This window comes from Erinaceus europaeus, chromosome 9, assembly GCF_950295315.1.
Source record: "Erinaceus europaeus chromosome 9, mEriEur2.1, whole genome shotgun sequence".
NCBI lineage: Eukaryota > Metazoa > Chordata > Mammalia > Eulipotyphla > Erinaceidae > Erinaceus > Erinaceus europaeus.
This window is the reverse complement of record NC_080170.1, coordinates 121,523,683-121,540,890: the sequence shown is the minus strand read 5'-3', so window position 1 is coordinate 121,540,890 and position 17,208 is coordinate 121,523,683. Positions and strand designations below refer to the sequence as shown.

Sequence of the window (17,208 nt, the reverse complement as noted above, 5' to 3'; positions counted from 1 at the left end):
AAGGGGAGAGGTGTGCCTCGTACCCAGGGCACCTGGCCACCTGCCCTGGGGAGTGAAGAACAAAGCACCTCCTTGACCGGATGCCAAAGACTCCGTCCGCCCCACCCTGTCTCCCCACCCTCCGGCCAAAGCCTTAGTAAACAGCTTCACAGCTCTGCAAGGGTGACAGGCTCCTGCTTTGTCGGAGGGATTGGAGTCCGAGGACGGCTCTGAGCCTCAGGATTAGGAGGCAAAGTGTCCCGGGCCACTTGCCAAGCACGCAGATGCCTACTGGCCCCCTGAGCAGCTTGGAGGCAGCTGGCTGACCTCCACCCTGTGTGGTGGGAGAGACTGGACTTCCTGGGGAGCGGCTCGGCCGGGTCCCCACACTCAGCCCCAACAGGAGAGTCCAAGATGGTGCTGTAGAACCTTCACCCCCTTGGCACCTTGGCTGGAGTCACCTCCCTGCTTTCGGGAGGAAAAGTGAGGATGCTAGAACGCCAGCCTTGTCTTAGGCCATACTGCACACCAACACACAGGGACTTTGAATAGCCTCCTTAGAGTGCTAGCTTAACTAACTGATAAGGACTGCTATCCTGCATGAGACTGACCTCACCAGTTGTCTTTCAAAAGGAGCGGGTCCAGGTGGTGGCAGGCCTGGTTAAATGCTCACATTACAGCACACACGGACCCAAGTTCAAGCTCCTGGTCCCCACCTGCAGGGTACAGGGAGGGGAAGCTGCACGAGTGGTGGAGCAGGGCTGCAGGTGTCTCTCTCTCTCTCCCTCTCTATCTCTCCCTCCGCCTCTCAATTTCTTCCTGTTTCTATCCAATAACAAATAAATAAAAATATTTTTAAAATAGCTGTTAGTTCCTAAAATACAATATTTAACATAAAAAAGATGAGCCCTTTCGAAGAGGGTCTAAATGTCAGAGATGGAAAGAGACAGAAAAACATTATGTTGACCTTGAAGAAGTAAAGAGTCAGGCCAGTCAGTGGTGCACACACTTAAGCACTTACAGTACTGTGCACAAGGACCCAAGTTCGAGCCCCCGCTCTTCACTTTTTTTTTGGAGGGGCAGCTTCACAAGCAGTGAAGCACGTCTGCAGGTGAATCTCCTTCTCTCTCCCCCTCTTTTTTCCTCTCCTTCCTCAATTTGTCCTATCCAATAAAATGAAAGAGAAAGGAAGGAAGGGAAGAAGAAAGAGGAAGAAAGAAGAAGAGAGAGAGAAAAGAAGGAAGGGGAAGAGAAAGAAAATAAAATAAGGAAGGGACAGAGAAAGAAAGAGAAAAAGGAAGAAAAAAAGCCGGGAGGTAGCACAGCAAGTTAAGTGCATGTGGTGTGCTGGGAAATTGTGCAGACGCAGTCACATCTGCCATGTTGTCCCCTCAGGCTATTGCTAGTTCCCTTGAGACTTGGGACATTCTCAGAGCGCCTGTTCCGCCATGTTGTGCCCTCAGGGCATTGTCTATTCCCGGCAATGGTTACAGTGCTTTGGTTACTCCTCCCCCTTCCCATTCTCGAGAGAGCTACTCCCATAAAAGCCCTTCTTCTTCTGCCCCTCACTCTCTTGCCGGCTCTTCACTTCGGTGTTTAGACACAGGAAAGGTTACTGCGTGAGGTGGCCATTTTTGCTACCTCCACGTGGCCCAACCCGTTTCTCTCTCACCCAACTCTGAGGCGCCAGCGCAAATAAAGATTTGTGTCCCCTCTTCACTCCGGATCTCCTCTCTCTCTTCTCTGTGGCGCAGCACCACAGTGGCGCAAAGCGCAAGGACCAACTTGAGGACCCCGGTTCCATCCCCCGGCTCCCCACCTGCAGGGGAGTCGCTTCACAGTGAAGCAGTGAAGCAGGTCTGCAGGCATCTCTCTGTATTTCTTCCTCTCCATCTCCCCCTTCTCTCTCAATTTCTCTCTGTCTCTATCCAATAACAAATTTAAAAAAAAAAAAGAAAGAAAGAAGGAAGGAAAGAAAGGAAGGAATAAAGAGAGAGAGAGAGAGAGAAAGAAAAGAAGGAAGAGAGAGAGAAAGAAATAGAGAAAGAAGGAAGACAGAGAAAGGAAGAAAGGAAGGAAGGAAGGAAGGAAGGAAGGAAGGAAGGAAGGAAGGAAGGAAGGAAAGGGAGAAGGGAGGGAGGGAAGGAGGGAGGAAGGAAGATTCTGGGAGTGGTGGATTCATGCAGGCACCGAGCCCCAGTAATAACCCTGGTTCAAAAAAGTAAAAATGAAGTCAGAAGGCCCCTGAGGTGAGGGACTGGGGAGTGGTCTCTCCAAGGGGAAGATTTCTATCCCACAACTGCAGGGAACTGAACTCAGAATTCACCAGTGTCACGGCGAGTTGCGGCTGCGTCTCCGAGGAGTCACAGCCTGGCGAGAGAGCTCCGTTCAGCCTGGGAGACCTTGACTGAAAAGCCCCAGATGCCGTGTCTTGACGTCTGTCTGCCTTGTGGAAAGAAAGAGATGACACGTGTGTGCTGACTCGCGGGCCTCAGAGTCTCTGAGAATCCGTCAGCCAGCGAGCAGAGAAAACCAACGCGTCACTCCCAGGACCACAGACAGGAAAAACATTTTCTCCACAGCCGTGTGTTTACTGTGCCTCCCACTCTTCTTTGTCAAGGGAAACGTTCAACGTCGGGACTTCCTTTTCAGTCTGCAGATTTCTCCAGATAAAATTAAAAACCAGAGTTCCAGAGGATCAGGTTATCCTGCTTCTGGCATTGCCCCCAAACACAGAAAGATTTCTTCAGGGGCCGGGTGGTGGAGCACCCGGTTGAACACATGTGATACAATGCACAAGGACCCAGGTTCGAGCCCCTGATTCCCACATGCAGGGGGATAGCTTTGCAAGTGGTGAAGCAGGGCTGCAGGAGTTTCTCTGCCTTTCTCCTTCTCTATCACCCCCTTCCCTCTCTGTTTCTGGTTGTCTCTATCTAATTGATAAATAAAGATAATAAAAATGTTAAAAAAAGAAAAGCACCCACTCTCCTCTGCAGGGGAGAGGCTTCACAAGCAGAGAAGCAGGTCTGCAGGGGACTCTCTTTCTCCATATTTCCCCCTCCTCTCTCAACTTCTCTCTGTCCTAGTCGATGAAGTAGAAAAGATGGTGGGGAGAGAATGGAATGACAGCCTGGAACAGTGCATTCATAGTGCTGGCACCGAGCCCAAGAGATAACCCTGGTGGCAATTTGAAAAATTATAGGAAGAAAAAAGATAATAATCATAATCATAATCATAATTACAGGGGCCAGGTGGTAGTGCATCTGGTTAAGCCCACACATCACATGAGCAAGGACCCCACCAGCAGGGGGAATCTCTGAGTGGTGAAGCAGGGCTGTAGGTGTCTCTCTGTCTCTCTCCCTCTTTATATCCCCCCTCTCCTCTAAACCTCTCTCTATCTCCATCCAATAATAAATAAATAAATATAATTTTTAAATACAAATAACAATTTTAAAAGATGGGGTCTCTGCCCACTGCAGTGTTGTTTGTAAAAAAAAAAAAAAATTATGCAAAGTTGCCATTCACAACAAGGGTGAATCTTGAGGACACTGAGCTAAGTGAAATAAACCAGAGAAAGACAAACACCATGTGATTTCACTCCTAAGGCATAGACTGACAGACAGACAGATGACTGATAGATAGACAGACAGATAGATAGGACAAACCAGCAGATCAACTAAATGAGGCAATAATAACTTGGAAGCTAGAAAGTTTTATTAAGTTTTCTATTCATGATTTAAAAATGATTAACAAGATTTTAAGATAACAGGAGTACATTACACCACTAGAGTTCCCTGTCCCATCCCCTCCATAGGAAGCTTCCTTATTCTTTATCCCTCTGGGAGTGTAGACCCAAATTCTTTATGGGGAGCAGAAGGTGGCTTCTGTCATTGCTTCTCCTCTGAACATGGGTGCTGGCAGGTGGATCCATATCCCCAGCCTGTTTCTGTCTTTCCCTAGTGGAGCAGGGCTCTGAGGAGGGAAGGCTCCAGGACCTGAGATATTTTGTGGTGTGTCACTCTCTACCACACCTCTCTCTCACCAGAGGCTCCACCAAGACACTCAGGACCCAGAGGTCTGAAAATTCAAGTTGGGGAAGTCATCAGAGGGTGGGGGTAGATAGCATAATGGATATGCAGAGTCTCTCATGCCTGAAGCTCTGAAGTCCCAGGTTCAACTCCCTGCACTACCATAAACCAGAGCTGCTCAGTGCTCTACTGAAAAAAAAAAAAAAAAAGGAAAAGTCATCATCAGAGAGCATCTAGCAATGGATGTTCAGAGCTGGCTGCATAGGAGGAGGAGAATGAATTACCTGGAGAGGCACGAAAATCACCAACCTCCAAATGGAAGCCCAAAGAGCTCCTCGTTCTATTAAATGACTAATTTAAAAAAAAAAAACATTTAAATCAATCACTTCATCAGAGGGGGGGAATACAGCTGTCACTTTTTTTCTTCCTTTCTGACAGCCAACTGTCTGAGTCGTAGGGATGGTAGAGGGTGAAAGACCAGTGAGAAGGGCCAGGTGGACACCTGAGTACTCCTAGGGGCCAGGTGAGCACAGGAAGCAGGAAGCTCACTGCATGCTGGAGTTTCCTGGTAACTGCTTGGTGTGTGTGTGGTGTGGGGGAGCCTGAAGAGCCCCAGACTGACAACCCCCCCAAGGCTGATGGCCTCAGCAGGTGGTCAGCTCCTGCATCTGGCTGGCAGGGACCAGACCACCCGAAGCCCAACTCCTGCTGGAAGTGGGGTGAGGACCCCCAGGCTTCAGGAGGTGGTAGGCCCCTACCCCTCTGCCCCTACTGGTGCAGAGAGCGCAAGGGTCTTCGCAGCCCACTCCTGCGGGTTTTTCTGCTTCCCCACCACTGTGTCAATTAAATGTCCAACTGAAATGACTAGTCTCCAACTCAGACGGCTAAGGCCTTGCTGGCAGAGCCATCAGCCAGTTCCTGGAGATGGAACTGTGTGGTGCATTAAGCCAGTCCCTCTGCTCCATCCTGCATTGTTGACGCTATGGCCTATTTACATAATCATTGTTTTGCCTGGAAGATCCCCATCCATCCCATTGATCTATCTTCTTTCTACCTCAAGACCTGCCCTGCTGCAGGGTAACATTAACCCCACTGGCTAAAACCCTCGCAACAGTTGCTAAGGAAGCTTCCACCTTCCCAGCCTGCTTTTGCCTTTCTCCATCCCCTTTCCTAGCCACTTCCGTTTCCGACTTGCCACTTCCGGTTTTATCCTATAAAAACATAGGCTGTCTGATCAATAGATCCTTTCGCATTACCACGCTGCCACGAGTTCCTGAGTCATCTATCTCCCGCATGCTGAGTGAGTAGCAGCCCAGGCTGAGTCGGGTTGAGTTCTCTCCAACCCAGAGAGCACGTGCCCGGGGAAGAGGCACCCCCACACTAGCTGGGCAGAACTGGAGCTCAGGAATCACCTCTGGACTCTAGAATGCCTTCCCTAGGCTCAGTTTCACCCTTGCTGCCGTGTTTGCTTAGAGAATAATTCTGTGACCCTCTTGTCTTCTCTTACTGATCAGCATCTTGACATTATGTCCAAGTCAGACACCTTTATTCCAATCAGTAGACCTCTTGGACAATCAGAAATTTAAAAAAGTAAGCCTGTAGCCCCCTTCAACAATAGCCACCTGAGCCGAGTTAAGTCACTTACGTCTTCAAGGCTTCCTAACAAAGTCTTTGTGACTTGAAATTGTAATCCCCTGATCTCTATTTCAAAGCCCAATAATATCCCACTCAGTGTGCCTTTCACTGGTTTTACAGTGAGTTCTTTTTAGTTTATTTCTTTCTTTCAATCTTTTCAGGGGCCTCCAGAGGCACTGTCATGGACTAGCAGCAGTCACAAGGCCACTCCTTGAAACAACTAGAAAAGTCAAGGGGAAAATATCACCTAAAATCTCACCAAATCACAGTTGAGACTTCTGAAAAGAAAAAGAAAAAAAAAAAAAAAAAAAACCACTTACCCACAGATAGGTGGCCAGTGGGAGGAAAAGGGAATTGGGAGAGATTGCTAGAACTGAAGAAGCCATACTTGCCCACAGACAGTGCCATCTCTAGGTAGCTACACATGGAGCCCACTGCTGGCTGCAGGAAGATGGGGAATTTCTAGATACTTAACCTGTGGCCTCAAGGCATCAGATTATTGAGCTGCTTACATAGCTCACCACTATGTCAGGGGACCCAGAACTAAAGATGTGTGGTCTGTTCTCATCCCTAGAGAAGACTAGTAGGAGAGTAAGCAGACTGCAGTCCCAGCTGTCATAGAAAATAAGTCCTTTTGGGCCCCCGGCTCCCCACCTACACAGGAGTCGCTTCACAGGCAGTGAAGTAGGTCTGCAGGTGTCTGTCTTTCTCTCCCCCCTCTGTCTTCCCTTGTCTCTCCATTTCTCTCTGTCCTATCCAATGACTATGACATCAATAACAACAACAACTAAAACAATAAAATAACAAAAGCAACAAAAGGGAATGAATAAATATTTTAAAAATAAATACATAAAAATAAGTCCTGCTTCTTTGAGTATGCAGAAGAAAGCAGTTCTCCCACGCTGTTAATTCTCAGAGGCCTGTGTACAGACTGAAGCAGTGCAGTGAAGCTCTAGTAAACATACGGACAGCAAAGTAAAAAATGATGATGATTGTAAGAATAAAGAGAAATAGTTCCACTGAAATATTTCTGTAACAGGTTTAACTGTTAAGGCACATGGAGTGGGTGTGAATCATCTGAACATCTAAAACACAATGTCAGCACTAGTAACATCTGGCCATGAATTCATTTTCCAAGTGCAGATGGAGCACTTAAACCTAAGCCTTAGATATCTGACTCCCAGGAGAGGAACTGCCAGGTCGTGTAGTAGGTCCACCCAAAGAACACAAAAACATTTATCTAGAAACATCTGTGCACACCTGTGTTCATGGCAGCACTATCTGTAAAAGCCCAAATTGGAAATAACCCAACTGTCCAATGACGGATGAGTGTTTAAGGAACTGGTGGTATGTATACACAACTATTATAAGTTCTTATCTTTTGTTACATCCTGGCTGAAATATGGAAGAATCATGTTAAGTGAGATCAGCCAGGAGAAGGGTGCATACCAGGTGATCTCACTCCTAGGTAAGCCTTAAGAATCAAAGACAGGGGAACCTTATAAAGCTAAACTTTAATTAGTTGTGGTCTATGGCAACAGAGCCAAGGACTTTAAAGAAGGGAGGTTAGGGGGAGTTGAAAGAGGGCTGAGGACACGGGGTCCTAGGGTAGAGGAAGAGGACAAGTTGGTGGGGCATGTGGTGAGCTGGCACTTATCATGGGAAGATGGGAAATTGTACTCTTGTGACAGCAATAATCTGTAAGCTGCCATTCCCCCACAACATGATTTTCTTTAAATCGGACTCCCAAACAGATGTGAAGCATGATCGGTGATGACTCGGGCTATGTACAGCCTCCAAAAACTCATAGTTCACAAAGTAACTGGGATCTTGCAGTATCTGCTGTCTGGTTAAAAAAAGCAGCATCCCAGAAGCATGGAGATAAAGATGGGAGCAGAACTAAGGCTTCTATTCCTCTTCCTAGACACATTCCAATAAACCCCGGCACAGCCACTCTGGAGGCATTTTACTCTCTTCCAGGTGAATCACCCAGAGTACCAGTGTCTGTGTTTAGAAAGAAGCATTTTAGCCTCAACAAGAGGGTTTTATGTAAGATTTTTCTATGAATGTCAAGTACAGCTTAGCTTGGTAAGTGATATTCAAACCCTGTGAGTTCTTGCTCGTGATCTTGTTAGGAGCCCCTGTCTGTCTCCCATTCCTTAAACTGAATGCCCCCAAACCCAGCTTTCACACACATACACAACCTTTGGTGTGTGAGACTGAGAACAGGCAGGGAGGGAGGACATCACAGAGAAACCAGAATGTTCTTTTGAGTCTCTCGCTTCCACTTCCTCCCCAACATGGTCACTTGCCAGCACAGCCCAAGAGTCAGCATGGAGATTGTCATCTCCTTGGACTTTCTCTGCCTGATCTCCCAAAGATGGTGAGGGAGGCAGAGACACCAAGAGCTTGGCTAGCTTCACATTGCTTCATCACTAAAGAAGAGGGGGGTTGAGTCTTCCAGAGAAACTATTATAAGGACTCAGGCATGCTTGAGTCCCATTTCCACGCAGGGTAGAGAGCTTCTCTGACTTGTAGATAATATCAAAAGTTCTCCTCATCTCAGAGGGAGAGGAGGAACTCAGAAAAGGCCCTGGAAAGAAAACAGGAAGCTAGAGGCTAGAGGCTGAGGTGTCATGGCAGCAGGGATAACAAGACTGAGAGGGGACCGTCCCTGGATTCCAGCGCCTGATGGGCTCTGCAGTTCTCCACCTCTGTGAGACCAGCTCAAGCATCCCTCTAGGTCTTCTCTGCTGAGTGTTTGCAGTCTCTGTGGAGGACCATCCATTACAACCAAGAGGCTACCTCATCTGTCCTTTCAAATAAAGTAACCCATTGTCATGTGCAGAAAATTGTGTGTGAGTGTGTGAATGTGTGTGTGTGTGTGTGTGTGCAAAAGAGAGAGATAGAGAGAAAGAGAGAGAGAAAGTAAAGGGGGGGAGAGAGAGAGAGGGATTTGGAAGATGTTTACCTGTAATGTATCCGAAATTATCCAAACATCCTGAAATATTAGATGATTTTTTTTTCTTGCAGCTTTACACTCCCTGGTGTTGTTTTCAAATATTGGAACATGCACAGATCATTTTACAGTGACAAAAACCAATATTTTCATTCTGGGAAAAAGCTGTATTTTTAGAGGAGAAAAGCAAGCTTGGTATAATCATGAACAGTCAGAGGCAATTTTATTAAAAACTAAACACAAACCTAATTTGCTTTGAAAGTTAAAACAGCAAAGCACAGGCCCTGCTGGCATGGATTACAAAGGGTAGGCGTCAGACATAACTTAGCGACAACTAGACAACTACCGTGGCTAATAAGAGAGAGCGGTACCGTTCCCGAACACAGCTGAGTTAACAAGTCGGGAGGCCACTGTTAAAGCAGAATCATCATTTTGCAAAGGATGGTTTGAGGAGAGAAATGCAAGCGCAGAGGACACAGGCTGTGTGAGGCCTGGCTCGTACAGCAAGAACTAAGACCGGGGACACCCCAGCGTTTCACTTCATTCTTTTCGCGACATCTGAATACGCGTGCTCAATCTCCTGGTCCGCTGGACACGTGTTTGTGAACTCGTCCCTAGCATAAGCATTGTTCAAGTATCTCCAGATACCAGTCATTTCAGAAGGAAACTCGAAATCTCGGTATCTCTTGGCCACGATCTGAAGAGGAAGAGGAAAATCATCAGCAAAGGGAAAAGTCGTGAAGTAGGCGGTGAGATCAAACTATCCGTTCCCTCCCTCTGATTTTTTTTTCTCTTTTAATCTGTATGTATAATACCACTAAGCAACTTCCCTGGCTTTTTTTTTTTTTTTTTAATATTCTACATGTTCAGAGAACAAGGGAGAGGTGAGAGGGAGAGCTAGGCAGAGACAGGAGAGAAGTCCCCCACCTGCAGAGCTGACAGAGAACTGACTACGGTGCCCCGAGCACTGAAGCGGAGATGGAATCCAAGACCTTCCTGTGCAAAGACGTGCACTCTGCTTGCTGAGTATCCAGGTCCTCTCATTAGACACCTCGTTCTACTGTTTCGAGCTCTATGATATGTTCTCTCTCTCCCTCTTAGTAGCCGTTGAGGACCCTGTGATTTACAATGCCTGGTCACTTATCAGAACCAGATACGTCAGAAATTCTGTTATCTCTGTAGCTCTGTCTCCAGCCTCCAGGACAGTTTTAGATATATCAGAGTAAGCATGGATAAAAGGATCAAAAGGCTCTTCAGGCTAACAGACGCTTCATCTGAAACCCCGGAACTATGCCTACATCCCTGGAGTAAGGTCAGGAGTTAGATAAACACAAAAGGTAATATAATCACTGGAATGCTGGTCTACATGCTAGCAGAGAGATTGTTCAGTTATGATTGCCCTTAAGCTGCCGGTGGACACCCTTAACATACTTCTACTCGGCGCACATCCCAATAAACACAGGAAGGGGCAGCCTGCGTGAGCTATTCAACAGAACCTCCCTGTGAGATGTACGCTGTGCATCTGCCACTCCAGCTCCCGTCTCTTCCCTCACTGCTCATTGCTGTGATGCAGTTCATTTCTCAACACGGAGAGGCCAATACAACTCTGCTCCCCAACATCCAGAGAGGCCCCAGGCCATTTTTCCAGAATTAGTAGGAGTCCTGAGGTCCTCCAGTATTCAGGCTAGCCGAAAACGCTATCTAACTGTGCACGGGACAGACTGGATTCGAGAGAGGCAGAAAGGCACTAGACTCAGCTCGGTGGCTGTCCAGAATCCGTATGCCACAGATGGCCCAAGGATTGTTTGGTCTTCATGGTGAACTTGCCCTGGACTGTCTGCGGCTTGTTTATGCTCAACTGTCACTGTACTGCAAAGAACATATTCCAAATCAGCCTATGGTCTGGGACTCTGGGGGGGCTAGGACATCAAACGTATAAACTTGGGGGCACAAGTCATACTGTAACAGGGACACAGGACTGCAAGAACCAGTAGGCTCTGCTTTGATGTCTCCCATCATGCAGTTCTTGGCATGTCTGAAGGACACCAGCACAGGACCAGGACCAGTCTGCAGTTAGATGGCGTTTGGGGTGGACTTCTCCAGTCCTGGAGCCTCACAGCCACACAGGCAATGTGGCAGCCAAAGTCTCCAAAGTTGTTTAAATATCTGTCCTCTCTCCCTGCACCTTTCGAGTTCTCTCTGTCTGCATAGAGATCCTATCAGAACTCTTTCTGGAAATTTGTCATCTTTTAATGAAGCATATTTTGTGGAACCACTATTTATTTGTTGACTTTATTTTTCTAATGCTAGATTTTGCTTTAGAAAAAGCACCCCATAAAAATCTTTGCTCCATATTCCCAGAGGGATAAAGAATAGGGAAGCTCCAATGGCGGGGATGGGATACGGAACTCTGGTGGTGGGAATTGTATGGAACTATACCCCTCTTATCCCACATCTTGTTGATCATTATTAAATCACTAATAAAATTAAATTAAATTTAAAAAATGTTTGCTTGGGCTGGGGAGAGAGCGTAATGGTTCAGCAAAAGACTCTCATGTCTGGGACTCTGAGATCCCAAGTTCAATCCCCAGAACCACCATAAGCCAGAACTGAGCAGGGCTCTGGTCTTTCTCTTTGTGTATTTCTATCTGTTTTTTGTTTGGTTGTTTGTTTGTTTTTACCAGAGCACTGTTCAGCTCTGGCTTATAGTAGTGCAGGAAACTGAACCTGGGACATTGGAGCCTCAGGCATGAGAGTCTCTTTGTATTACCATTATGCTATCTACCCCACCCTGCATTTCTCTCTGTGTGTGTGTGTGTGTGTGTGTGTGTGTGTGTATGTGTGTGTGTGTGTGTGTGTGTCATTAAAATTAAGTAAATATATTCAGCAAGGAAGCAATTACAGAAGCCAGACCTTCCACCTTCTACATCCCACAATGACCTTGAGCCCATACTCCCAGAGGGATAAAGAATAGGAAAGCTATCAGGGGAGGGGATGGGATATGGAGTTCTGGTGGTGGGAGCTGTGTGGAGTTGTCTCCCCCTCATCCTATGGTTTTTGTCAGTGTTTCCTTTTTATAAATCAAAAGTAAAAAAAAATAAATAAGTAAATAAAATACATTTTTTAAAAAAGGTTTACTTATTTATGATGGAGAAAGCAAGTGTGTGTGTGTGTGTGAGAGAGAGAGAAGCAGAGTCATCACTCTGGCACATGAGACACTGGAGAGTGAACTCAGACCTTACACTTGAGAATCTGATGCTTTATCCACTGTTCCACCTCCCAAGCTGCTCATTCATTTATTTTTTCTTAATTTTTTATTTATAAAAAGGAAACACTGGCAAAAACCATAGGATAAGAGGGGGACAACTCCACACATTTCCCACCACCAGAACTCCGTATCCCATCCCCTCCCCTGATAGCTTTCCTATTCTTTAGCCCTCTGGGAGTATGGACGCAGGGTCATTGTGGGATGCAGAAGGTGGAAGGTCTGGCTTCTGTAATTGCTTCCCCGCTGAACATGGGTGTTGACAGGTCGGTTCATACTCCCAGCCTGTCTCTCTCTTTCCCTAGTGGAGCAGTGCTCTGGGGAAGCGGGGCTTGTTCATTTGCTTTAAATAACACGGAAGGCAGATGGAGTGAGATGGAATAGACTAACTGGGATACTGGCTGCCAACTGTCCACTCATCAAACACGTTTATATTTTCTACCCCGAAGACTAGTAAATCTAGGTTAGGCTTAGGGTATCAGGTGCAAAAGTAGAATTATGGCATTGCCCGTGCTGAGACCATTTAAGCAGTAGGTTACCATGACCCAAAAGAAAGCTTGGGTATAATTTCTTTACTTACACGCCTTTACTGAATAACTGAGATATTAGTGGGCGGTAGCACATGGGGCTAAGCCCACATAATACGAAGTGCAAGGACCACCACAGGATTCGAGCCCCCAGCTGCCCACCTGTAGGGGTGTCACTTCACAGGCAGTGAAGCAGATCTGCAGGTGTCTTATTTTTCTCTCCCCCTCTTGATCTCCCCCCTCCTCTCTCGATTTCTCTGTCCTATCCAACAACAAAAAAAAAAAAAAAAAAAAAGGAAAAAGACAGCCGCCAGAAGCAGTGGATTTACAGCGCAGGCACAGAACCCCAACAATAACTCTGGAGGCAAAAAATTAAATTGAGATATTGGACAGGGGTAGATAGCATGACGGTTATGCAAAGAGACTCTCATGCCTGAGGGTCTGAGGTCCCTGGTTCAACCCTCCATAATAATAATAATAATAATTTAAAAATAATTGAGATATTTAGATCAATCAAAAAGATATTTATTTAGATTTATTCTCTCTGTGTGTAGGTTTAAAGCTTTTTTAAAATCTGATCTGGAATCACAAAGAATAATGTGACTTCTCATCTCCTACATCTTTTGGAGTGCTGAGAGGATTCAAAGATGGCGTCCACGTCTGCCTCCTTCAGCCCTGCCTCTCCGGAACTCACCTTAGCTGAGAAATGACCACAGATTCTAGTGAACTCGCTCTGGCGCAAAGAATCTGAGTTTGGCCATTTTAGGGCCTTGGGATTTCACTGTAGTGACACCTGGACCTTAGAAAGGGCATGGAAGGAGCAGTGTCAGCTTTCTTGGTCCCTGACAGGGTGAAACTTCCTTGTCTTTGAGTTGGTGCACTGTGTCCTTTTTTTTCTGACTTTATGATAATGCTAATGGACTCTAATTTTTCATATTGTTTTTTTTTTTCCCTCTGGCTTTCAGGGAAAGGGAATAAATGATAAGTTCCTTGACTTTTCTCCTCTTTTCCCATAAATTCCTTTAAACCGGTTCTCATTTCCTCTCACAAATGCCTCGTCCTGGAAGACGATCAAGCTGTTTGCTATTCTGAGTGCTAAATTGCTTGGAAGCTTTTGCCGTTAAGTCGTATAGCAGAGCCACAGCCTGAATGATTTCCCTCTGAAATGTACCGTTTCTACAGAAATTCAAAACAGGGTGGCAGGGCCTGGGAGGACTAAGCACGGGGCAACCGAGTTGTGGGGGTGGGGGAGTCCTGAGGTGTGTGAGGAGCCCCGCCACCAGGGCAGACGTTCACAACGGCATCCAAATATTGGGAGAAAAAATGCTTCTCAGACTTCCAGTCTGGGTCACTAGAGTAGGCTTTGAAATGTTGAGTGGTTTTTGTCGTGTTTAGGTGTGACGTCACCAGCAAATACATTGGAAAGGGTGCTGACGGGCTGGGCAGCGGGCACACCAGGTTAAGTGGACACCGCAGTGCACAAGGATCCAGGTTCAAACCCCCAGTTCCCACCCGCAGAGGGGGAGGCTTCACACAAGTGGTAAAGCAGTGCTGCAGGTGTCTGTCCTCTTCCTCTCTATCTATCTCTCACTCTCTATCAAAAAGAAAGAAAAGAGGGACCGGACAGGACAGGACGGGACAGTACAGGACAGGACGGGACAGTACAGGACAGGACAGGACAGTACGGGACAGGACAGGACAGTACGGGACAGGACGGGACAGGACAGGACGGGACAGTACAGGACAGGACGGGACAAGACAGTACAGGACAGGACAGGACGGAACAGGACAGGATGTGACAAGACAGTATAGGACAGGACAGGATGTGACAGGACAGTATAGGACAGAACGGCACAGGAAAGGACGGGACAGGACAGTACAGGGCGGGACAGGACAGTACAGGACAGGACGGGACAGGACAGTACGGGACAGGACGGGACAGGACAGGACAGGACGGGACAGGACAAGACAGGACGGGACAGGACGGGACAGGACGGGACAGGACAGTACAGTACAGGACAGGACGGGACAGGACGGGACAGGACAGTACGGGACAGGATGGGACAGGACAGGACAGGACAGGACGGGACGGGACGGGACGGGACAGGACAGTACAGGACAGGACAGGACGGGACAGTACAGTACAGGACGGGACAGGACAGGATGGGACAGTACAGGACGGGATGGGACAGGACAGGACGGGACAGGACAGTACGGGACAGGATGGGACAGGACAGGACGGGACAGGACAGTACGGGACAGGATGGGACAGGACAGGACAGGACGGGATGGGACAGGACAGTACAGGACAGGACAGGACAGGACAGAACGGGACAGGACAGGATGGGACAGGACAGGACAGGACGGGACAGCACAGTACAGGACGGGACAGGACAGGATGGGACAGTACAGTACAGGACGGGATGGGACAGGACGGGACAGGACAGGACGGGACAGGACAGGACAGGACAGGACGGGACAGGACAGGACAGTACAGGACAGGACGGGACAGGACAGAACGGGACAGGAAAGGACGGGACAGGACAGGACAGTACAGGACAGGACAGGACAGAATGGGACAGGACAGGACAGGACAGGATGGGACGGGACAGGACAGTACAGGACAGGACAGTACAGGGTGGGACAGGACAGTACAGGACAGGATGGGACAGGACAGGACAGAACGGGACAGGACAGGACAGGGACAGGACGGGACAGGACAAGACAGGACAGGACAGGGACAGGACAGTACAGGACGGGACAGGACGGGACAGGGAGCCTCACCTTAATGATGTGGAGCTTGGGCAGGAGGTTGCAGTCAGCCAGGGTGAGTTCATCCCCATCCAGAAATTTCCGTCCTGAGGGGGCCACTTCCTCCACGCTGTCCGCGTCAATCTCGTGGGGCAGCGGGCTGTTTAAGTAGCTGTCCAGCTTCCGCAGAGCCTTTAGCAGGTTCTTCTCATAAACTGAGGCAGAAGAAATAGAGGAACAAAGAAACAAAAGACTAAGGATAAGCGAATGTCCCTTCTCCCTCGGTATAGACAAAGAAAAGGGCCGGGCTTCCTTTACAGAACTGAGAAGACAGCGTGTGGGTTTGCGCTGGGGAGACAGCATAAAGGTTCTGCAAAGGGCTCCCAGGCTGGGGCCAGGTGATGGTGCGCCTGGCTAAGTGCACCCACTACAGTGCACAAGGACCCAGGTTCAAGCCCCCAGTCCCCACCTGCAGGGGGAAAGCTTCATGAGTGGTGAAGCAGAGCTGCAGATATCTCTCTGTCTCTCTTCTTTTTATCTCCCCCTTCCTTCTCAATTTTTCTGTCTCTATTAAATTAATTAATTAATTAAATTTAAATTTTTTTAAATGATTCTCAGGCCTGAGGCTTCAAGGTCCCCTGGATCACCATAAGGCAGAGCTGAGCAGGACTCTGGGGAAATAATAATAATAATAAAGAGGAGGAGGAGGCAGGGGAAACAGCATAAATATGGTTCTGCAAAACACTTTCCTGCCTGAGGCTCCAAGGTCCCAGGTTCAATCCCCAGCACCACCATAAGCCAGAGCTGAGGACTCTCGTGTTTCTCTCTGTGACTTTCTCTCTCTCTCTCTTTCTCTCTCTCTCTCTCTCACTTTCTCTAATATAATAAAATTTGAAATGTGAAACTAAAGGGGTCAGGCAGTAGCACACCTGATTAAGTGCACACATTACAGTGCACAAGGACCCAGGTTCAAGCCCCCGGTCCCCACTTGCAGGGAGGAAGCTTCACAAGTAGTGAAGCAGGGCTGCGGGTGTCTCTCTGTCTCTCTCCCTCTCTATCTCCCCCTCCCCTCTCAATTTCTCTGTCTCTATCCAATAATAAATACATTAAGATTTTTAAAAGAATTATTTAAAAAGTGATATTAAAACATGAAGAAAGGAAGGAAAGCGCAGTGTGAATTTATAGAGTCCAAATAAAAGACTCATTGTCCCTGGGAAACAGTTCCACTGTCAATACAGGCCCACCACCTCTGGGTCTCATTTATGAATTCAGGAACATCTGGTGGGAGCCCAGCATGTTGTCCCAGCAGTTAAAGAACCCCTCCCCCTCAGAAATGTCATTTTCTGGGTACCCAACATTTAGAAGAAACATTCAGTCTTTCCCCACACAAGCTGCTAAATTCTAGCTTCTGGTGGTGCTAGGGATTGAACCCAGGACCCCAGAGCCTCAGGAAAGAGAGTTTTTCTGCAGAACCACCAGGCTGTCTCCCCAGCCTGACACACCCCGTCTCTCGAAGTCCAAGTGCAGATTCAAAGTCAGAGGTGGACAGATAACTCACTGGGTAAGGTGTGAGCCCCACCCTGTGCTATAGGCCCCAGGATCAAACCCTGGTGCCACATGGGAGTGTCAGGCCACCAGGGGGAGCTCAGATGCTGTGGTGTCTCTGGGAGTGTGTTTCTGTTCCTCCGTCTCTCCGTCTCTGAATCCCAGAGGAGCCAAGTAGAAGGCACTCACCATCATTTGCGTCTCTCTTGGTGTTCTTTATAAATGCAGAAAACTTGGCGAACACGTCATTTCCCGCGGAGTTAGACTCGGGGTGCTGGGTTCCTAGCTTTGGGTACCTTGGGGAAAAAAACAGTCAAAATCGGTGCGGCACTGGAGGTATAATGACTGAGCCCAGGGAAAGGTGGGTTCCTCTGAGCAGGTCCGGCAAAGCAAAGCTTCCTCTTGAAAGCTTCCCTCACGGCGTGGAGCTCCACGGTCCAGGGAGGAGAGATCAGAGATGGGTGTTCTCATCCCGTGGGGGACAGGAGGGCCCCATGGGGCATTGCGGGTCTTCACGTC

General features: G+C 47.9%; 1 protein-coding gene across 1 annotated transcript in view; it reads right to left on the bottom strand.

The window, feature by feature from the left end:
* Nucleotides 1-8,807: 8,807 nt before the first annotated feature.
* CLIC6 (chloride intracellular channel 6) overlaps nt 8,808-17,208 on the bottom strand; it is a 48,025-nt gene continuing 39,624 nt past the window's right edge. Inside the window, exons 4-6 of the mRNA XM_007519725.3 lie at nt 16,879-16,985; nt 15,178-15,359; nt 8,808-9,298 (exon numbers count right to left, since the gene is read on the bottom strand). Coding sequence (XP_007519787.1) covers nt 9,137-9,298; nt 15,178-15,359; nt 16,879-16,985 — 451 coding nt within the window. The 3' untranslated portion in view covers nt 8,808-9,136. The remainder of the gene's footprint in view (nt 9,299-15,177; nt 15,360-16,878; nt 16,986-17,208) is intronic.